The 23,851-nt window shown below is 41.9% G+C and overlaps 1 protein-coding gene across 8 annotated transcripts in view; it reads right to left on the minus strand.

Moving 5' to 3' along the window:
* Window positions 1-17,991, minus strand: part of GBF1 (golgi brefeldin A resistant guanine nucleotide exchange factor 1) — a 106,439-nt gene extending 88,448 nt beyond the window's left edge. For 5 of the 8 annotated variants that reach the window (XM_032694593.1, XM_032694586.1, XM_032694587.1 and 2 more), the window contains exons 1-3: window positions 17,861-17,971; window positions 12,307-12,412; window positions 10,980-11,046 (exon numbers count right to left, since the gene is read on the minus strand). In XM_032694593.1, coding sequence (XP_032550484.1) covers window positions 10,980-11,046; window positions 12,307-12,412; window positions 17,861-17,868 — 181 coding nt within the window. In that variant the 5' untranslated portion in view covers window positions 17,869-17,971. Of the gene's footprint in view, window positions 1-10,979; window positions 11,047-12,306; window positions 12,413-14,790; window positions 14,812-16,977; window positions 17,075-17,860 lie in introns of those variants that run through there. The other 3 variants (XM_032694588.1, XM_032694591.1, XM_032694589.1) reach the window with 3 other exon arrangements.
* Between the last annotated feature and the right edge of the window lie 5,860 nt (window positions 17,992-23,851).

A 23,851-nucleotide genomic window follows, 5' to 3' on the forward strand; every position in this document is an offset into this window, starting at 1 on the left:
ATTCACATAACAAGACCTCTTCAACAAGCTGGATGCAGATAGAGGTTCTTCAGAACAAAAGCACTTTGACCCATTCTTCTAAAACAAACAAACAGGTAAACACACACCTAGGTTTGTATTCAAAACTAGTATTGCTTAAGCACAAGTACATCCTTTAAAACAGTCTAGATTATTTTCGTTACAGCATTAAAACTTGAAAATGTTTTTGCTAGAGAGATTGTTCCTGCTGCCTTAAACCCTGTACAGTTTGCACATTTTCTGGTACCCTTTCCTTTTCAAATCTGCAACACTTTTCAAGCATCTGACTGGCACATCATACAAGAGTACTGGAGACAAGGACGACAAGAAAGAAAATGAGCACCTTATAGGTAGAATCGAAAGATATTAAAAAAAATGCTGGTCATGGCTGAGTAGGATCAAGAGAAATGTGGGCAAAACATGAACTGCATTACATGTTAGAGTTTATTAGCAGCCTCATACAGCTGCTCAAATTCAGGCATCTAATACAGAGATGTGAACAGCTGGTACCATCACCTGCTGTTCCTGCAGAGTGAAAGGGAGTGTGTGACCTTCCGCTGCTCCACATGGGTCTTGTGCATGTGAACAAGTACCAGTGTGGGCTGAGAAACTCCACAGCATAAGGAACTGACATCCAGAAAGAAACTACAATTTAAAGGCAGCTGAATGAGAACGAACTTCACATTCAGATTTTTAATGGATTGTTAATAAAAGTGAAGGGAGAAACTGTTTGCAAAATGCAGGTTCATGTTGTCTGTGACACAATGCTTTAATAGTCTATTACCAAACAACCATTAAATTAAGCATTCCAGGATGTCTGTGATGATCTCCCTTTTCCTCATTATTTAATAATATATTTCTTCAGCAATTTGTTTTCTCTGAAGAAAATGTTTTTTCCAATTCTTGAACTACCATTCAGCTACTGTTAAGTGTTTTTCTATTGCTTTCTACGGCGTCTCAATATTTTCATTTCTTCCTCTCCCGTGTTTCCAGCACTCTTGGCAAAGCCCTTTCCCCAAGAAAACATTAGGGTTTTTTATTTATCAATCATGCATATTTCTTCCCTTATATTGTTAATGAAACAGAAGCCTTCATGATGAAAGTATTCAGTTTCCTGTACTACACAAAGAAGTTACACGCTTTCAGAAAATTTTGTTGTTTAGAACTTATCTCTTTGCCAAATCAAATTCAGTACTCCTGTTTCAACTATAAGAGTCTCTTTCTGCTGACCATATTTTAACAGACTGGTAAATATCTGAGCACACATATTTCCTACACCTTTGTGTTCATCATCAACAATGCCACCAAAGAAAATATTCCCAGGACTGTGTTCCACCACTCCCTGTACCAACCTAATCACATCTGAAGTGCTAACTCTGCTGAGGCAGAATGTATTTAATAGAGAGAAGCACAGAAGTAAAATTTTATAGTGTTTGTTAGATTTTAAGTTTGGCTGAATATATTTGCACTTCAGATAGATAAACTTTTTTTTTTTCAGTAAGAGCTGAATATGTAAAGAAAAACATGGTATTTCTGAATGACAAACCCGTCGTTCAGACTGAAGTGAAAACCAGCTAATGATGTCTCCTCTACGCTGTCATGACAATCATCTTCATTATTACAGAACTATTACAGGCCACTATAAAGTGTCTAATCCCACTCTGAAGAACATCCAAGTTGCTAAGTGCAGTTACTAAAGATGCTTACATAAGCAAGTATATTTTACCACTGTCACTTGTTTTATTTCTAGAATAAAGCTCCTCCCCTAGGCTATAGCCAGAACTAACAGACCATTCTCTTTCAATATGCCGTGATCAAGGTAACAACCACATCTTTATTTATTTCAACAATTCCTCATGTTTACAACTTGCCACTTGAATTATTCAGGCAGTTAATCAGGCAGTAAATGGAATCTAGTTCAACAGCCACTTTGCAGACTTCCTCACTGTATCAAGAAAAATTACAATTTCATGAAAAGTAACAGGGCACAAAGACGTCTTAATAAAATACTTCCTCCCAGAATCAAGCTAAACATGATCAAAAGTGAAGAGCATTGTTTTGAAGTATCTCATCTCATCTCATTTACGTAGCACATGCTTTGACAATTATTTACAGTCATGCAAGCACTCAGACTCCTGCACCAAGCAAAGGCAGCTTACACTTTCTGAAAGACAGCTCTGTTTATAACTTACTGCTTCAGTATGTCTATATGTTTCAGCTTATTGCTACAAGGACAGAACTGGAAAACAGAACTTCTGAAGTGCTTATATTAGGGTACAGATAGAATATCAAACAATCGAAGAACTACTGTCACTGAAGAATTTAACATATTCAGCTAACAAGCATTAATGAAGTGCACCCCTTGAGTATCGTAATTGTGTAATTGCAATTACAGTGCAAAATACATTAAAATAAGCTGTTTATCAATCTATTCATTTTAACAGGTTAGCTAAAGCCAGTGTCACCCCAAACTTTAGTTGTATTGCATATATGTGCAAGCTCTCATCTAACACTTTACTTTCACTTTTCTACCCATCTCACTCTGGGGTTTTTTTGTCATAATGTCTTCCCTATTCCTCAACTGTCACATAACTATACACCTGCTCTTTCACAACACGTTGAATACAGCAAGAGTTTGAACTGGCAAGTTTTAACTTCCCAACTGCACCATGCAAAAAGCACAGACATACTAATTTCAGAAAGTTCAAGGCGATGAGGAATCTTTGTCTATCAGTGCCCTTAAACTAAACAAAAAATGTCCAAACATAATTAGGAGTTCAAAGCAAGAGCAGGTTGCTCAAACACTTCCAATGGCATTTCCAAGTCACATGGATACAGTGCATCATAAAATACTAATGCAGCTCTATCAATATTCTACAATGACCACTTGATAAATGTTCCCTCTCAAGATGGTTTTTTTATTTCCTACAATTTTGGGATGACATGTACTGATTCACTGTCCTTAATATATTCACATATATTTAACCCGTGATTTAGCCTTCCTCACTCTAACAAAACCACAGATTTCCATTCACTCCCAAAGTTTTTCCCCAGAAAGTATCTGTTGATACAATCAACAAACTCATCCAGGACACTTCTCAGAATCCATCATATCACAAAACCTCAGACCCTACCTTTAAGCCACTGTATTGTAGACTTCATATGTCAAAATTTCTTTTTTTTTTGTAGCTTTTGTAGTTGCTGAAAAGCCAGCTAAAATCAAGTCATCTAAAAGAACTGTATGAAGAGGACTGTATGAAGTTGTAAGTTTTCTCTCTCTTTCCTGGACAAATCTGCTGTCTTATATAATTTTCTAAAGGTAAATTACAAAAGCCAGATCTTGACTATCTATCTGACATTTTTTTAAGAACTTACAATGAGAAGGTCCATAAAATGTTGGAAAATTATTTTTTTTTCCTGATTCAAAGAAAAACAACAACAAAAAAAGAAAAAACCACAAACACACACAAAAAACCCCACAAAAAACCAAACACAAACTAAAAATAACCCTTCAGCAATAGCCTATTCCACAACAGTCAGGCAGCTAACAAGCTAGATTCAGTTAGCTTAAAAAGCTCTTGCAAGTTTACCTCAAGTGGGCAACCCAGCAACTGCACATCCCTCACTATTAACGTTTCCCAACAAATCAATTTGCTATTTTAATAATAATGTTCTCTATTAGTCTCCTACTTCTATACTTACTTTTTAATCCCCGCTGTTCTACCTCTCTTTTTGCTGGCTTTTTTTTTCTTCCATACTAATTATTGAGAGAAGCAGTACTTTACCACAAAACCCTGCACTATTTCTGAAAAAAAAAAGACACTTTATCCAACTGTGTCTTCTTTCAAACCTCTCCTTGAAACTCACACCTCGGTATAAACCGTATCAGGGATCAGCCAACGACAGCCTGTTTGAAGAACAGGTAATCGTTAAGAAAAATCCTCAAGTGTTTAACAACTTTGTATACTTAATGACTTCTCTCTGCTGCGACCCTCTCAAGCTACAGACTCTTTGAGATGAGGAATACTTCAGTATGTTTCTTGTGTATGCATGATGAACACTTCTTGGCAGTCCTATTACCTATTATGCAACTATATAAATATGCACCTGCCCTTCCTGACACAAGTTATTGCTTCTTTGAAGTGAATCACCTTTGAGGCACTATTTTTAACAGGTTAGATGGCAGCAGTTCAGTGAGAAGACAGTAAAAAGAAGGAAAGGTGACAGAAGAGCTTTATATTTAATAAACTTCTACTAGAATTCAGCAATTTCATGTACACTTCTACTTACAGAGGGTTTTTATTGTCATTCAAATAGCCTTAACATCTCTTAATTGGCCACAATTCCTTTACACTACTCTTGACCAAAACAAAGACATCACCATCAAAAAAACTTGATATAAAACCTCCATGACTGACTTAAGAGGTATCTTAGCTTCTACAGAGCATCTGGTACTGCCTTTCCACCAAATCAAACTGCAATTTATTGCCCTCTAATGTATGTATATTAAGCCATTTCCTTATGGCTCCACTTTATACAGACGCAGTAACTGAAGGAAATAATGGAGTGCCCAACAAGTGGGAAAGTAATTGCTCAACAAGCGTGGAACAAGAGAGAGTCAGTTGCACACCACACACATGTGGCAGCTCTTCAGAGCCCAGCCCTGCACTGGTAACAGAAGGCTGGTGTTACAGAGCAAGCCCACTGTGGGAACTCTTCCAAGCAAAAGCCAGGAGCGCTTGTCCATCTAAACCCTTGGGTCCTTAAGGATTAAGCGTCAGGAAACAATTCCTTCCAACAGCACCACCTCCTGCCTGTACCTGCCAGTCATTAGCCATGCACAGAAGGATGACTTTTAAGCTTCAAGCAAAGTCTTAAAAGTACACTCAAAGAACTGTATTGAAAGGATGCTTAGGTGGTATCATAAGGGTGGTTGCACTGGGCTGCAGAAGGGATGTTAGGAGACATACAGATATACCTCGTGTGAAGACCACCTTACTGGGCTGATTGGGTTTTTTTGCTCTAGATATTCCTAGATTCACTCCACTTCTTTTGAATTTATTCAGTAACTTTCTTACTCAGAAACACAAAACAAAAGATTAACACAAGAGCTAAAAAGCTACAAGCTTCCCCTTCTCATGAGTCCCAGTTTCATCCAGTAAACTGTCTTGACAGGCTCAGTGTACAATTCTACAGAATCAGTGACACCATCCACACCTTACTCCTCACACACTGCATAAATGCTGTCCCTGCACACAACAGAAAAGCCTTGAAAAAGGTTGTGGTGCTTGTCTTCATGCATCTATAAGCTTCACAAATACCAACAGTTATTCTTCATCACGGACATTCTTCCTTTATAAATAAACAAAATCTTAACATGACAATTCTGGTGTTAGTTTTGGGCTTGAGATGTTCACATCCCAGGTCTCTCACTGCAGCTACCATTCTTAGAGCATATCAGTGTAACTCCAGGAAAATCACTTAGAAAGTAAAGTACAAAGTTAGCAAGCACCTGGGAAAAGTCTGGTTTATAACACCAAGAAAATCTATGCCAAAAATATCAATAGAAACATACTCCCTGAGGAAAATTCAAAGACCTCAGCCATAAGATGGTAATTTCACTCATTTGATGCTACAATGAGATTAAAAAGATTAAGCTCACTCAAAGAGAATATCTGGAACTACCTGCAGCTTCAAAGCAAAAATACTGCATTGGCTTACCTTCTCTGTACACTTGGAAGGATGCCTGCACTCATAAAGACTAGAAACTTGCTTTTAAAATAGCAACTTTTACGTATTGTCTGAACACAATTGGCAAAAATGAAGTCTGGATTCAATCTGTAATCAAAGCATCAAATCAAGGCTGTCACCCTAATCTTCATATTTCTTATAGTAGGAAGGTGAGAGAAAATATGAAGAGAAATAAATTACCACTTCTGTACACTGTGTCAGGTCATTCAATATGGACTAAAGTTCTATTGCCGTTCACTAATCAGAATGAGGTTGAGTTGAAGTTATGGAAGAAAACTTACTCTGTCAATTTTACTCTTTCCATTCTTCTTAAAAAATTTACAGAGAATGCAAAAAAACCTAAATGCTAGCCTGAATTGCTTGGTCTTCCAAAATACCAAGTTAACATGTACAGATCCCTGTTATTTAAAAAAAAATTCCTTTTATTTTTTTTTAGTTATCACAAGAACAGATATAATCTAGGAGATCAGTGAGTCTTCTGGATCTTTTATAGGAACCTGATATGCAACAGAAAAAAAGCTTAGGTGATTTTTCTTTTTAATGTCTGGTCTGGATAACATTGCAATCCTTCAATGCAAACAATGGGAGAAATATCACAGCTTAAGGTTCATCAGTATTTGTTATTTGCTAGTAACTCCAGGCACTTCCTACAGAAACTCAGATATAAATAATAAATAAAATATGGTATTGATGTTATCTGCAAAGGGCAAAGCAACAAGCATTGCAGATCTTTATGCATCACACATCCATATAATTTAATTCCAACACTTTCTTATAGAAAGACCCAAACATGATTTTTTTCTGATTTCTTAACTTGAATAGGCCACAATGAACATCTCATATTTTATTCAACAGCACTTCAACAGCATTGAGAAGAGGCCACACATTTATATTTACTACTGATTTACTATTTCTTAAAACTAGATCTTTCAGAAAAAGTTCAGGCATTAATCCCAAAATAGGATAAAACCCCTGTACTTTTTTATATAACTGCCAGATTTTCACAAAAAACTGAGTTTCCAGAGCTTAGACATGAGAAAATGAGTGTGCAATCAAGTCTACATACCAGAAAACTGATGGCTACAGTAACAAGTATATTAAGTCAGTACACTGGGCAAAGGTTCTCTTACGGTTACAGTCATTTGACCTTTAGCCAGCTCTTAATGCCCCAGCCAACCCTCTAAAGATGGAGATTTGCAGCAGCTTCTTGTCTGAAATAAGCCATGAAAAGATTCTTCTGAACCCACTGTACAAGCATTCATTTAAAATGTCATGAATGTGCATGAAATCAGAGTGCTTCTAACAGCTTACTTTGCAGCTTCTGTTTAAATGCACTAACTCTGAACCACCAGAGGATAAAAGGACTCAAACCTTCCAGTCTGGCACTCATGGACCTAAAATATACACAAGCACCTCTTCACAGGTGTGTTTACCTAGTTTAAACCTTATTTAAATAGACTCTTGATGCACACACTTTCCACAAACACCTGCTTCTCCCACTGCAGTGATGACTTGTAGAAGGCAGTTGTATTCAGTCTTGTCTGTCCTAAAGCCACCCTACACACCAGTAAGCAGTACTTCAGGCACAAAAATCCTGGTTACTGACTCATCCCCCTGGTCAAAGCAAAGCATGAATTCTGCAATGAGAAGAATGACTACAGAAGTATCTGCTCTTACCTCTACACCATACCAGAATGGTCTGAAGGCTTCAACAGCCACAGCGATATTTAAGGAAACCCATTCCTCATCAAATCATGGAAAAGCAGGCTTTTAATTAACTCAAATTACCAGTCATTTGTGGTTATAAAGCATTACCCTGGTGAGCTCGAGAGCATCCTAAGTCGGAAGCACTCATGAAAGAGACAATGCTCAGTTATCACTGGATGTCAAAAGGAAGCTTCCTTTTGTTGACCTAAGTCCAAAACAAAACTGACAAAATGAACAAATATTTCAACATCCAGACACATTTTTCAAGATACTCAGCTCACTTTAAAGAGCAGTCAAATGGAAGCTGTGGTGACAGTGGCCCTAAATCCAAACTCACAATCCAGGCTTTCATCAGTTTTAGAATAACCTTTGAAGATGTAGCTGTATTTTAATTTTGCATGCATGGACAAAGCTTGATAGTCAGTGCTTCCATATGGTCATAACTCAGGACACTGACTTTTGCTTTTTCTAAGCACTAGAAATACAAGACACCACATCAAGCTTACGCTTATAGTGCTTATCTCAGTATAACAGGCATTCAGATATTGAATTTGTCTTGGATTATCTTATGCATCACCCAAGACAACAGAACCTCTATTTTTCCTTTCTGTTTTTCAGGCAACTATTATCAACAATAACCAAAATATATACAACCCACGAAAGTGTAAAAATGGCATCCAATAAACCAAATGATAGTAGATCAGAGCAGATATGCTGTTCATTTTCAAATTATTAAACTCTTTATAAATCTACATAAAATGAAGTTTCTCTGTTAGAATTTGAAAGAGAAACTTCATTCCACATAACTCAGGTCCAAGGCCCTTAGCTAGGTATGCTGAACTGTGGAACTGAAGTTACTCTTACCATAATCATGGGATTTTTTGTGCTGATCTTCTCTAGATGCTTCTTCCGAGAGTCTATTTAGACCAATGGAATGGGATACCACTACTCAGTTGCAGGCAAGCTTTTACTATTTTGGTAATCAAACAATACACAGTATGTAATTTAGTTACTCTGGGGGTGCAACACTTTGAAACAGGAATCTTTAGCTGCTGGGGGTATACGGTACATCTTTATACCCTTGACCAGGGTATTTCAGCATCACAGTCATGACAGAGTTAATACCCACTAGCTCAGAGGAGAACAAAAGGTACTCCACTGCAACATGCCTAACATTTACATTGCCTCTCTTTGCTCATTAAACAGGTTTTGGTTAAATAATGAACAAACTGTATTACAGACTCCGATGAGAATTCCAAAATTATAAATCAACTGGTAAAGCCCAGAGGAGAATGAAGGGAGTGGGAGGGAAGGAAGGATAATATTGACTAATATAAAGGGCGCAGCTTGACAGTGGATATTCCTGCCACACCTGATCAAACATGCTCCATGGGGGAGGGGAAGGGAGGGAGAGAGCAAGAGGGGAGATGGGACAAGGCAGCCTGAAATTTGCATCCGGAACAGATTAAAATGGGTTCTTGGGGGATTGAGAAAATACATAATATATATTACTATAAATGCAAAATTGTACTAAAAGCTAACTCAAATGTCAAAGATTACAGCTTGAATAAATTTAAATATAAAAGCAATGCGTTTCCATGAGCTAATGAAAGAGACATGAAAGGAAGGTCTAAGAGAAAAGAAAAACAAAAAAAAAAACCCCTACACCAAAAACCCCTAAGCTTGGACTTTTCATTGCCTGGAAGATGAGGTAGGAGATCCTCTACGGTTCAAGGTACTGCTTGGGAACCAGTCCATGTCTAAAACTGAAAAAAATGGAGCATAGCAATGATGTTCTATCTCAAGACACTAGCTGGTAAATAGCAGTCACTGAAGCTGAAATTACCTATTTAAAAGAATCCCATGTAGTCAAACCAACATGCTATCATCACCACATATAGGCAATTATTATCTCAGCAGAAACCACAATTACATGATGACTAATACTCAAAGGGAGTCTCTGAATCTCTCAGTACATTAAAATTTGCTTTCTCTAACATAAGCAGATAGTGAACTTGCGTTTTTCCCCCAACAAGTCAACAGCACATTGAATCTAGCTGCTCTAGATAAATGGCCAGTCCCTGACATTTACTTATACTGCATATATTTGAGCATCCTGACATTCCCTGTTCTTGATGATGAGGAGAGATATTTGCAATAATGGCAAAGAACTTCAGGAGTCTTATTTTAAGGAAAATTTTACCTCATAGAAAGGCGAAAAGGAAAATTTCCTGCCAAAACACTTTTGGCATTGCATGCCTCTCTTACAGAAGGTGAGTGAGCTAACAAAAAACCCCACAAAGTTAAATCGTCACGACCAGGTACAAGCATAACATCCAGAAGAAAGATACCATCCAGATATGCAATCTGTGCAGGAGTTTCCTAGGATGTCATGACCTGACAGAAAAGTCCTGCTCACAGCCGAGGGAAGTTCACCCAGCAAAGAAAAGTAAAGCACTACATCTACAGGCAGCCACAAAATAAGAGGGAATAAGGGCTCAGAACTGGCACATGTCCTCAGCACCTCTTGTCAGCACCTGGAAGCAGCACTACTGTACTTCTAGGGAGCACACCTTTTATGGGATTCCAGGCTCAGCGCTGACACAAGAATGAGCATGCTTCACAAACAGAAACACAAAAAGTTCACCTCAAACGTAGGTTGAGTGCATTTCTGAACACCCACTGTAATAAAGGGACCAGAAATAAAGCTTACTTTCAAATACTACAATTAGTAAGACAAATCCTGGGAAGAACCATCAGAATGCCACGTGGAGGTCAGGACTAGCCTCACTCCCAGACTCTCAACATATATTTAGGTCACACTTAAACAATCACTCCTAAAACAACAAACACAGAAAATATGGGGGGAAGGGGAGAAAGATGGGTTGTGAGAAAAAAATGGTCAGAATACACACCACAGTCTTGTGTTCTACTTGTGTAATAAATATAGATTTCCAGTTCCTTTCAGTGCAGGTGATCACAATGTCAGTCTTTCAACTTACGAGATTCAAATAGAAAGCAAGGTCTGTGCTACACTTTTTAGTGATAACACGATGAAAACCAACAAGGCAAAGAATGTGAGGAAAAAACAAAAGGAATGCTACTTTCAAAGCAAATGTTTCCCATCATTCACAGATCAGAAAGTATAAACAAAGCATGAAAAAGCTATGCATGATAATACACTAGATTTCACATATTACTACAAGCTTCAGTATATTGAAGAAACATGCATGTTTATATAAAAATGTGTGTGTGTATACACACACAAGTATATATATAGTCTCATATATATGTATCTCCATATATACAGTAGTGGTAGCAGTGGTATTTATATGCTAGCTTACATTGGTATTATTTGTCTAAAAGCATATACATATTTCCTCTTTTCTTGTTATTCAATTAATGACCTCTGGATAGTGAGTAAGACAAATAAGTACACCTGTACATTTATTTGCATATATCCTAGCAGGTGCACATACCTGCTGATTTCTGTATAAGCTTACCTGTTATATTATTCAGCACTTCTTTTAAGTTGCTAAAGCTATGTAGCAGGGGATCCCTTTCTTCATCCTATAGATTATACATAGGAAGGAAGTAATTAATGAGGCAAACATATTCCTGAAGACAAAGATTTATAATGGGTCTGTTAAAGACCTCATAGTCATATTCACAGAAGTACTGTGGTTTGAGTTTATCACTGTCAGCCCATTTACACCATCAAAACCAAGGGAAGCGTTTTTATTTTCCTGCTAGTGCTCCCCAATATCATACAGCTCAAATGTCAAACTCTAGGTCTAGGACTAAGCATTCTGGTTTGGTTTTATTGCCCTTAGAAGTATTCCTGATTAGCCTTCTGCTGTTCAATAAATTTCACAGCAAATCTAACTCATACCATATTGAAATGGCTCATCTGGATTTGCTATAATGTTAATCTATGCAGATTGTAATGGGAGCAGCAACACAATGACATTTGGTGCCATTAAAATAACTTGAAGGAAGAATCACAGTGCAATATTTATATGAATTAGCTGCATCCCTTAGCCTTAGTCTATCTTTATGATATTAAAATGAGGAGGAGCAGCAGTTTCTCCAAGCTGTGTACGGCCGCACCCACACCTTCGACGGGGAGGCAGAAAAAGGGCCCTGCCCTTTGACAAACTGAAACCACTGGTGCTGGATGACAGCCATCTGCTACTCATGTGACATTCTCAAGTGCACCACACGCACACACTTGCACTGTGGCAGCCATAAACTGACCAATGCATCGTTAGACCTGGAAACACTGTATTAATGGCTTTCATCAAAGCAGGTTTGAATCTATTAACAGGTTTTGGTCAGGAATGCAGCTAGCAGCAACAACAGAGCTGAAAAAAGATATAAAAATTCATATGCCGTATGAAAATTAAAAAATAACCTATGTATAATGACTTCCCCAATTTTTTGTTTGTTTGTTTCATGGCTTTCATGATGAGGACTGTCTTCTCTAAGAAGGCACAAAAGATATATAAAAACATTGTGCTAAATCAAATAAAACCATATATATTTAAATTCCCTGACATACAAGGTGATAAAAGTCTGAATGACATGATTCCCATGTGGAATACAACGTTGAATACCCTTTTACAGGGTAAAAAGGTAGATTTCCAGCTTTGTAGCTCTTACAGTTGCTGGCACATGAGAAGTCAAAATGTAGAAAGTTATTCCAACTTTACTTACAGAAGTACTATAAAGACTGCTACAAAAATTGAGGTACTTTTCTAAAACCAGGTAGTTTCTGCCACAGGTGTTTCTACCCATTGCCACAGGCAGTAAAACTTCAAGGTAACTTACCAGATGGGTGTGAGTGCTCCATCGGGCATTACGCTTTATGGCTCCCACCACTGCGTTGATTTCACCTTGTACAATGTAAATGTTCTTATCCACCATCCTGACAATCCTGAAAATAAAGGTAATTCAAATTAATCTCCTGCCCCTCAGAAACATTGTCTTCCTTAGATGAAACATAAAGTTGGCCCTAGTCAAGAGGAGGCTTTCAACGACGCAAGAAACTCTCAGATCATTGTTTCGTGCATACACAAACTACAAGTTATTACATACAACAAATACAGGTATTTCATCAAAAAGAAGACAAAGGGAAGACACTTTGCCACAGCGTGTTTTCAAGACCATGAGAGCAGACAGTTAGTTATAGCAGGACATTTGTGATGCTAGGGACAACTTTGTCAAGGCACATTCCTCATTTTTTTCCAGTCCATGTAAGTTCACAGAAAGATGAAGTGCTGGGGTCCCAGGACAGACACCCATGACAATGCAATAACACGCGCATCTCCAGCACTTTGGCGAAGTCCCGCGGTTCCACATGGAACACAAAGCCAACCTTGTACTCTGTTAAATAAGCATCAGAGGCTTGAATAAGCTGGCCAGGGCAAAACTCTTTGGGACTTAAAACATTGACAAAATAAAGTAATTTATAACAGATGTTGATTTCACACTTGTGTCACAAAAAAAAAAAAAAAAACTTTCAAGGAAGCAGGCAAGTAAAAAGACATGGGTAAGACCCCACAAAGAAATGAGCAAAAACTAGAGACAAAATTGGACGAAACATATGAAGCAAAAGTGAGAAAACTAAAGGCAGAAATCTATTTGCCTATTTACATCTAAATTGATGTACCCAGAGAGAGTCAGAAGAGGGGGAAAAAATTAAAAGCAAGAAATATTTCTAATTGTCTGAGGAAAAGAAACAAAGAGTGAATTACTAGGGGACTGTTCTCTCTATACTAGCTACAGTCCAGATAGAGTCAAGCCTAAAGAAATGAGTAAGAATGGAAGGGAATAAACAGACACAACTGTTTATAAAGAATAAACAGGACTTACAAAGAGGCCAGAGAGTCAGATGATACTATGTCTGCAAATAAGAATGATTTAGTGAAACGGCAGCCAAGTAATGGTACTTTTTCAGAAGAATGAAAGAAAAATGAGGACTCCAGCTTAAAATCACAATGGGTCATCCATAGGGAAGCGAAAGACTGAAAACAGATGAAACATTGACCATAACAGTTCAAATCAGACAGGCTCATTTAAAAGACTCAGCTGGGGAGGGGAAGCAGGGGGTAAAAAACCACAGAGAATATGAGAAGGATTTTTGCCCATGTAGCGAAAGCAAAGCTGGAAGGAAATGATTTTGGTGCATTACTCAAGACCTCAGAAAGACCACCACAGAAATTTCAGAACATACATCCTGGATTTGTCAGGCTTCATACTAATTAACATGTTTGATGTATCAACAATGTTTCAAATACACAAATATCCTCTGAAAGAGATTAATTTGTTTCAGGACTCCATAAATAACAGAAAGAAAGTAAAGTATTATAAAATGATACCTTATCAAGGGATGGCATTGGATTTCTTACTTTGTTTTTTCACATGTTGGCAATAGAATGAATCATCTTACTGCAAAATTGTTTCTTACTTTGTTAGATTAATTATATATAATGGTATTTCCCGGTGTCAGGACAAAAATATTTTACAATATAAGAACAGTCATAACAGACCAGATCAGTACTCTATCTCATTCACTACTAGATGATTCAGAAAAATAAACAAATAGCTCTCCCAAGTAATTTGCTTGTGCCCTAATGAACGAAGGTTTATATTCTTTCTCCATAGTTGTATATAACAGAGCCACCAGTATTCTTCCTACTCATGTGTCTAATGCTTAAGAAATATTCCTGCCCTCAACAGTAAATTATTCCATATATTATTCATATGATTGCATTAAAATACATTGATCACATTCTGCTCCACCTTGTTGTCTTTGCTTTAGTACAAGGCATTAATGGCAGACTTCTCCTTCACGTAAAAATTCCTCAATTATTTATTTCTTCTTTCAATAATTTCAGTATTTTCTACATTTCTACATAGGCAGTTTTAGGAATCAAAACTCCAGTTCACAGTACTTTTGAGGAAATACCTTATACATTCAAGTTTGTCAAACCTAAGGTTTTCCTGTCTTCACTGTTACAACAGTTCTGAGTGTGTAAATTGTGCAGTGCTGTGCCAGGCCTTTAGCAAACTGACATGACTTCGAAAAGCATGTAAGTACCAGACAGAGGCATTACATACTTTGCACATACATAGATACTCAATAGTTCTGACAACATTTAAAGTGATGCCAAAGCTTAACTGCTCTTCTGCATACTACTTAATCTGCTTGTAGGACTCCTACATCTCTTCTACTTTTAACATCAATCAAGATGGAAAAAGTTGTTAAACTCAGTCCTTCCCGAATGATAAACACAAACCTACAACACACACCTTTTCCTTTTAACCTGCTGGGAAACTGAATGTCATGATCCTTTCAAGCAAGGGTGCAAGAAATCCTTGTTGCTTGGCAGGGCTCTCCTGACATATTAAAACCCTGCAAAACTTCAGGGGGTATTTTTGCATCTATGTCCTTTCATTGTCAACTACCCGAGAAGACTTGGTGAGAATGCACTCCTTTCCTCACTGCCCATTCCATTAAATATAATTTCATTCAAAAGTACAAGAATTCACTTTACACAGGCCAACAAACTCACTGGACCAGTGAAACCAAACTAACCTATCATGCTGGGGATGCAAATTCACTCTCAGTCTCTGACCATCAGACATATAGCCCACTTCATCACCAACACTGGGTAGAGATGGGGGAAATACTGCTTTATATTTAAGCTTTCAGTTAACGAAGCAATAGCACACACGTTCCAAAGTAAACCACAATGAAATACTCTCATTCATGCAAAGGACCTTTGCAACTGTGTGCTGGAGAAGGAAACAGAAAATAACTACAGAGTGGGCAGGAAAGCCAGACAACTGTTCCCAGAGAGATGCACCTTGAAAGCTAAGCCCACCAAAAGCACCATCTATCCCCGTAAAAACGTAAAAGTTTCTTTCAAGTAATGGATATAGCTTCACTAAACTCCACACTTCCCAAAGTTCTTCCCCTTTTAAACCATTAGATAATTTCTGTATGTGTTCCTTCAACTGTATCTTCACCATAAGCAACAACTGATCACACTTCGGAGCTCAGTATAAGTGTACTATATTGAAAGAAGTTTTAAGGTTGAAATTAATGCTCTAAAGTGACAGACAAAAAGTTACATGAGTTACCAGACCAGCACTGAACAATCAGTTGGGTTTAAGAGAGCATGGTAAGAGTCAAGCAAAACCATTAAATGTTTGTTCAACTTACAGAAAAAAAAAATTGCTAACGTGAATTCAGGTTTAATATTACACAGATATGGTCTGAAAAATGGGATATTGTACAACTGTTGGTTGGATGGGCTAACAGAACTATACTGAAGATCATGAAAACTTGTAAAGAACCTCCCTAGCAAAGGCATGGTTCTGTCACCTCTTGATGTCTTCAGATCAAGATCAGACACCTTTCTTGAAAGCAATCTTTAATGTAACACAAGATAATGCACTCAGTACAGAAACAAATGGTTTCAGTTCTGTGGTCTTGAGTTAGGCAAAAAAACCCAGGAAAAGTACCTATCAAATTTCAAATGTTTTTTAGCTCCTTAACCCTTGAGTTAGTCCTACATAAACTCCTGTTTATTGCTCATGAAAGGTTCACTCATTTGCTTAAAGCTGCAGACCAGTCCTCAGGTTGGCTTCTGCACAGAACTTCGACATTGAGAATGACAGCTCTGAACCAAGACAACAAGCCTCCCTGTTGGCACTCATAGTGGGAACATAAAAGAACAAAAGCTCACATTCATAACCTTCTCAAAACCTTCAGCAATGTTCTACGGATAATAATTATCACTATTCTGAGATTTCTGAAAAAGCATCACTTGTAAAATCTTCATATGAAAACAGCAACAAGATTTACATCTGAAAATGTTATCTTGCATGTGCACTGAGCATTTCATTGCTTAACCTTGGAACATGCTACCCCAAAACACCCCAACACACAGGAACCCAAATTATTCCTGAGTATTAGCACAGGCAGCCTTGGGTAGAGTTTTAGGAAACACTCCCTTCTCTACAGGGAAACGACCGCAATTCTTCTGGAAACAAGCAAGAGTTAGCATCAGAAGTGGCAAAGTCTGGCAGACCTCTAACAAGTCACTTCTTCCTATCACTAACTTTAGCCTTCAGCTATGGCAACCGACTGACTTGGTGAAACTACTCCAATAAATAACAGTAATGAAAAACAACACAATCATAACATATGCAAGAAAGGTAGTATTTCAAAGTAAGCTTCTCTTGGCCTAAATTCGCAATGTTTATGACAATGTATGAATAATCTATGCAGTCTCTGACCTAGATATGGTCACTCAAGTCCTGATAAAATACACTGCTACCAAAACACACAACCATGAATCAAAAACAACTCTGCTTATCTCACAGCTAGCTAGGTTACCCAGAAGGCCAGCTGATAAGGAAAAGGCCCTTTTCTTCCTTCTAAACCGCATGTGGAAGGTACATGAACCTCTACTGGGAAATTTAACTTACTTGGGTTTTTCATGTAGTAACTACTCTGCAATAAGCATCACAGGCAGCAAAAGTTCAGAGAACTTAGAATGTTTCTCCAAAGGCTAGCTCACAAGGCCTGGACAAAAGTGATATAAAAGCAATAATTTGTAAGTATGGAAAGGAATGTGCAGTCCAGTGGTGCCATAATTCTGGGCAATTAAGATAAACAGCAGCAACAAGGCACTGGTGGCACATCAGAAAGGGATGTGGGACAAGCTCCTCTACTAGCCTTCACAGTCAGCTGCAACAGTGAGATGGGCCTGGGAATCAAGGAGATAAAGGCAACTCACATTTATCTGCCAAAACTGCATAGTAAACCCAAAACGTAAGGTTAATGTAGCAAGGGGCATTTTCTTTCTTCCAGCTACTTCATACTGTTGAGACGAGAAACATGCCACCAGCTGAACTCCTAACATACACGTTAAGTGAGCTCTGAGCTTTTCCCTGCAGCAGAAAAAGGTTCTGACCGTATGCAGGGAAAGGCCCGTTTCTACCAATTTTATGCATCAAACCCCCTGGGCGCACGGTGAGCGGAGCCTGTGCAGGTGCAGCGCACACCGGGCACCTCCCTCCGGCCCGGCCCAGAGCCCTGACCCCGCTCCTCCCTGACACCCGCACACCGCGGCAGTCGTGGCCGGGGACCCCGTCCGCTCCCGCCCCGTGGGCACCGTCACGCGTGTCAGCCCCGGCCTGGGGCGGGGGGTAGCCGCCACCCCCACCCCATCCCCGCCCGCCCCTGGGGCTGCCCCGCGCCCGTCCCCGCCCCACGCCGGCCCCGCACGGCTCCCCCGCCACCGCGTCCTTCCCGCCCACTCCCGCGTCGCGACAGTATCGCGACAGACGGCCGCTGCCCGGCACTGACCCCCGCATCCAAAATGGCGGCGCCTGCTCCCCGCGGCGGCGGCCGCTTCACATAACCGGGCGGGCGGACGGCACCGCGGGCGGGAGGGCTCGGCCCCCGCTCTGTCCGCCCTTCCCTCCCTCCCTCCCGGCGGCGGCGGTCGCGGCGAGGCCGCGTAGCGCGGGGTCCCGAGGCACGGGCAGGGACACCGGCACTGCTCCCTCGCACTGACGTGGAAACGGGCGCACCGTGACCTGCTGCCTGGTTACTGCGTCGACGGACAGCCCGCGCAGCCAATCCGCGCGCGGTGCGTCGCGCAGCGCCTCGCGGTGCCCAATGGGAACACGGTCTGGAACGGAGGGGGCGGGTCCTACGGTGACAGCGGCAGCGAGCCAATGAGAGGTGGCAGGGTAGAGCCGGCGGGCACGCTGGCCAATCGCGGCGCTGTGCGGCGCCTCAGCCGCGCCCGGGCCGGCGCAGACAGGGTGGCCGGGCGGAAGGCGGCGGGAGGGTGCCCGCGCAAAGCATTGTGGGCCGGGCCGCCCTCCCGGCGGAGGGTGGATGTTGGTACCGGGGCTGGGACTGCGAGGCTGGAGGAGGGACAGTGCCAGGAGTGGGCGGCGTGTGAGGGGAACCAGCCCCGGGACTGCACAGTCTGTGTAGAGAAGCAGGGCCTCTCCACCGTGCTTTGCGAGTATTTCCCAATTTGCTGTACAGCCCCTTCCAGCTCCTTCTCTGGAGTAGTCTGGGAGGTGGTGCCCTGCGGGCATTTGGTTCCCTCCTAGATACCTCCTTGTGTCACAGCTCTGCTGTTCCTGTGCTGGAACAGCTCATCCAGACCAGGCCCTGAGGGAGCAGGCAGGAGAATTCCAAAGGACAAAGCAGAATGTGCAGCTGTTAGGAGAACTCGTGTGACAGCACCCAGAGGAGCACACGGAGAACTCGTGTGACAGCACCCAGAGGAGCACACGCAGCCTCTCCCTTCTCTGCAGTCCTGCTCCCCAGTAACTCAAACCTGGACACAACTGATGCTTTACTCCAGTTGGGCTAAAAACCCTGTGCTGTGGCCTCAGTTCATGCAGCCCAGTGAGCCTGGCAGACAGAGACCACAATGGCGTTAAACTGCTCTGTGAAGGCACTTTATTGGCCTGCTCTTTGCAGCAAAAGCTTTGCAGCCATACAGCATCTGGCAGAATGAATTCTTGGTGTTGCTCCGACCATCTCAGCCACTATGTCTATGCCCCCGTGTCAATACAGTGTACTTTATCAGCAGTAATTTGCAGGGGTCACTCTGCTTGTTCAAGCCACTGCCCATTGAACTTTTGACAGAAGACAGAAGGTCCTTGCAGTTACCTACCAGTTTTACAGCTCTGGCATCTTCAGCCAGGTCAGCTTAGGGATCGGCTGTAGCAGGTGTTAGAGTGGTCAAAATAACAGCTACCCCAAAATCTTATACTCTGTAGGGAAAACACAAATCACTGGAGACAAAGGAAAGGTGAAAGGATCAAAAACTATTCATTCACTCTCCTAATCACAACTTCATCTGCTGCAGTGTGACTGAAAGAGGGAAGTTCTCAGACAAAGGCCTGAGGGAATGTCCAACAGGACTCTTCCCTGGCTGACCAAACCCAAATCTGAAGCTGACTCCAGTGGCACCCTAAAAGATGGCCAAATACCATCATAGCTGCCCAAATATTGCCTGATCAAGATTCAGTGTGTCTTAGACTGACACTGCCGTTATGTCCCAACTCTGACACCTGGAGGCCTGGGGACCTTCTTCAGCTGGATGTTACCTGACAGCAAGTAGAAGTCTTCAGATTTGGAAGTTTTAAGCTGTAATTGCATTAAGCAGACACATTCCACAGAAGTAGAACAAAAAACAGCATCTCAGTGGGCTAAGTGTAGGTTCAGAAGGTAAGATGTATCCCTTCAGCCTCTGCTGCAGCCATGGTATGTGCAGTTTTCAGCTTGAGCTTCTCAGCTATAAAACAGTGAAATACACACTGTGCACAGATTGCAAATGCCACCTAAGTGATGAGTGAAGGTTGACAGAAGTTACTAGTTACTAGTGCTTTCTTCTTCCCTTTTGCCCTACTAAAGCCTACAGCAGCCACTAAAGCTCTGGTGGTATTTGCCAGGCATTTGGAAATTCACAGGAGTTCATCATTGCCACTCCATCCATCTGCTCCATGCTCTGGAAAGGAGATTTTGGGGGATTTCAGGTGCTGACTTGGCCATTGTACACAGCACAGCTCAGTCCAGGTCAGTCACAAAGGGTCTGGACCCCCTTCCATGCCTTCTTGCCCCTTCCAGTGCCAGCTGTGCAGCTCAGGCTCCCGCCCAGTCCGATCTGGTGAATTGGACCCTGCTAAGGTTTTACTTATGGAAGCCTGTCACGGTGTTTGAAACCAAGCCAGGCAGGAGCCTTCTGCTTCACCCGACTGCATCTTAGTGCATTAATAAAGAGCAAACATTGCAATGTGCTTTGCATTTTTACTTACAATCCAGCACTGCATTGTCTAGAGAGAAAAACAATATGGCATAGCCCCGTGCTGCCTGGGGAGGGGAGAGTTCACTCGCACGCGCTACGGCACTGCGTTCGTCAGCCCTCAGACAGCCCAGCACCGCCCTGGCTGCACAGAAAATCTGCTGATGTGACAGTGCAGCACCAACACCCCCAGCCTGGCAGCAGTGGGGAAACCTGGTTTGCCTGGACTGCTTGATCCAGCAGTGTTTGAACAGAGTGGTGCACAGCTGTGGGCAAGTGCAAGCACTCTGCACCAAAGGATCCAGGCGTAGGACCAGGACACAGGATGGTCTGTTGTTCTTTATTCCCAAGATAATGTACTAGTTCTTATACACAGCATGAACCAAAGATCAGAAAAGCAGTCTGTGCAAATCCCCCAGGTCCCTGCTATCTAGTCAGGGAAGCTGGGCTTTATCGTCACTGCAAACATACAGCTTTTCAGCAGTTTCTGTCTTGGGTATTCCTCCTTAGCTGCAAACTCACTGATAATCATTCCCTCAGGCCTTGCCCAGGTACCTGGTCAGCTCACCTGCTTTTATCTGAGATACCTGAGCAGCCAGCCCCTTGCAAAGAGCAGTGTCTCCATGGGGCACACCAACTACCGGCCTTTGATGAGCCTGTCAGAAATCCATGTTGCCAGCTGCCTGTGCCTCTGCAATCGGCACCAACCTTGTACAGTCCATTACTCTTGCTCAGCCCCTACCAGTTCATGGTCATCTTCCGAGCCCAGATATCAGACCCGTAGGCATTTGCAACACAGAAATTTTCCAGCAGGTTAAGTAGTCTGACAGAGGCTGAGCTTCTCCCCCTCCTCTTGGAGGCTTTTGCTGTTTCTCAGAGGCTTAGTAAGGTCTCCAGAAAAGGGGCAGAAAGAGGGAGTTGTCTCAGAAGGTACAAGCAGTTGTCATGCTAGAAACTACTTGCAGCCACTCTCCCCAGAGTTAAGCATCCCAAAAATGCTACTGAATGCAGACCACAGTGTTTCCGAGCAGCTGCTCCTTTCTAGAGCAAGCTCAGGTAGAGGCTAGCCCAAAGCCAGGTGAAGGCTCTCCAAAGGAAAACTGATGTGCTGCATCTGGCACAACCTGCACTCAGGCTAGGACCTACAACTGAAGCAACTGAAGCAAAATTGAAACAATCAGAAGTATTAAACCCCTTCTGTGTAAACTATGCAAACTATAAAAAAACTCTACTGTAGCCTCCTAAGGCTAAAATACCCTGCCAGCTGTTCTACATAGCCCGTGTCTCTGGAACACTCCTGCACTTCCCAGTGACATGAAATGCTCCTGACGAACTTCCCAATGTTTTCATTGCCTCTTCTTGGCCAAGGCAAGCCATGCCTTTTTGGCAGGAGCACCCCAGGCTCAGTTAGTCATATCTTCGTCACCTCTTGGCTAGACTACAGCTACATGATACACCTGGGCATGAAGCCCACAGTGCTTGGCAAATGCCAAATAGAAGAGTAGACTGCAGTGGGAGCCCTGGCTGCCACAAGTGCATCAAACCTACCCTCTGCTCCCTAGATCGCCTTCTGGCATGAAAGACAAGCCAAATTCAAGCCTGAGTCCCAATCTTTAAGGCATTTGATGGCATGGACCCAGCATGGCTAAAAGATCAGTTGAAACACTAAAATGGAAACCGTGATCAACAATCAACAACTCCACCACTCTCCAAGAGCAGTGAACCCATCCAGCATGAGGACCATGTTTGCCTGTGGCAGAGACAGGGTTTTCTCTGAGAACAAACTCTTCCCAGCTGGTGAAAAATGAAGGATGTCTAAGATGCTGAGTAATTCCCTCCTTTTGCGTATCCCATCTGTCTGCCAAGACGTGGATCAAGTTCACTCTGGGTTTAGTTTGTTTTTTCTTTTTCTTTTTTCTTTTTTATTTTATATAAAACAGTAACATCTGTGTCCTGAACACAGGTGAAGTTCTTGGTCTCTTCCTCAGCAGTGAATTCTCCAGCTGGCAAGAGAAGATGCACTACAGATAAGAGGTCTTGACACTAACCAGCAAGATCTACATTTCAATGACAAGTGCTACAGCCCTCCCTCCCAAAGAGATCCTTCAGGGGTCAGTCCAGCAGTTGCACAGAGGATGCCTTAGTGACAGACTCCTACTGCAGGTCCCTGGATGGTCTAATCCAGCAGTCTTCACGCTGTGCTCCACAGGGAACAAACTTGTGACATAGTGCCCAAGGGAAATAGCTAAAAATACATTTGTTACATTATTACTTGTGAGTGTAAGCACTAACTTATTTGCTGCAGGCTACTGATGGTGAAAGGTTTGGAGGGAGAGGGAGGCAATTCAAAATAAGGTACCTTCATTGCTGCAGACCTTGCACAGGGTTTTCTGCTTCCCTGTGGCATGTGGTGATAGAGACGGACTGCCCCGTGGAAAGTGCTAGTGCTGTTACACTGTGTCTGCTTCTCTTGATGGAGACAAGCCTTTGCTGGGATGGATTAAAATCTGGGCTGGAAAAAGATGTGGTCTAGCTTGCTGTCATTTTTGGCAGACAAAAGAGCAGTAAGGCAAACACAAGCCCCAGATTACTACAATTAAAAAACCACGGTAATTTCTCATAAGTGTGTCAACATTTTGATTCCTTTTAAACTCTCTGTGTTTCTACTGAATTAACATGTTTGTGCATGTTTTTGAACTGTAATCCATAACGCCTGTGTCTACCTAACCTCTCCTTACTTGCTGTGCTGCTTTGTGTGTATTTGTCTTCCCATGCGTATCTATATGCCATGTTACGCATTTAGCAGGCTCCATAAATATGGCTGGTAAATCATCCAGGGTTAAAATTCACTCCTATTCTCACAACATTATTTCCTAATCTTTAAAATATGTCAGTGGAAGATCTTGATGGTGACCTTTGGCACCATAAATCAGAGAGCAGGTTGACATGGGAATGACCTCAAGAAAATCAGACTGTAGAATCATGCATCCAGCTCCCTAAGAGCCTGGCAGGGATAAACCTCTCCCCTGGGCTCAGCATCCAGGGCAGGACGTAAAGACTAACCCCAGCTTCTACAAACTTTTCCCTGTAAGCAGTGGGAGCGGTGTAAGCATGCTTAGAGTGAAACGCGTGTGCAAACACATTCAAGAGCTGCTGTAGCGGGAACAAGCACTTGGAGATATTCAGGGAGGGATCGCACTCTGTCCTCCTGCACCGGTATTTCGCCATGAACTTCAGTGGGAGTCAGGCTTGAGTCTAAGCTACAAGCAACATTTGGGGTGTAAATCAACAAGCAACATCAGCGGGCAGGAGGGCGGTGTTCCCCGCACAGCCGGCAGCGGCACAGTATGGGCAGGGAAGCGCTTCTCGGTACCACCGAGAGCCGCAACAGTGCGTCCGGTAACTGGCCTGTGATTAAGCCTCCCCTGCAACTGCTGCTCCATCGTGCAGGGGAACGCTTCCAGCAGCCGACTGCGGACTTGGTTCCCCCCAGAAACCTCTATCTGGCTGGTGGCTCTAACTGC

This window comes from Chiroxiphia lanceolata, chromosome 8, assembly GCF_009829145.1.
Source record: "Chiroxiphia lanceolata isolate bChiLan1 chromosome 8, bChiLan1.pri, whole genome shotgun sequence".
NCBI lineage: Eukaryota > Metazoa > Chordata > Aves > Passeriformes > Pipridae > Chiroxiphia > Chiroxiphia lanceolata.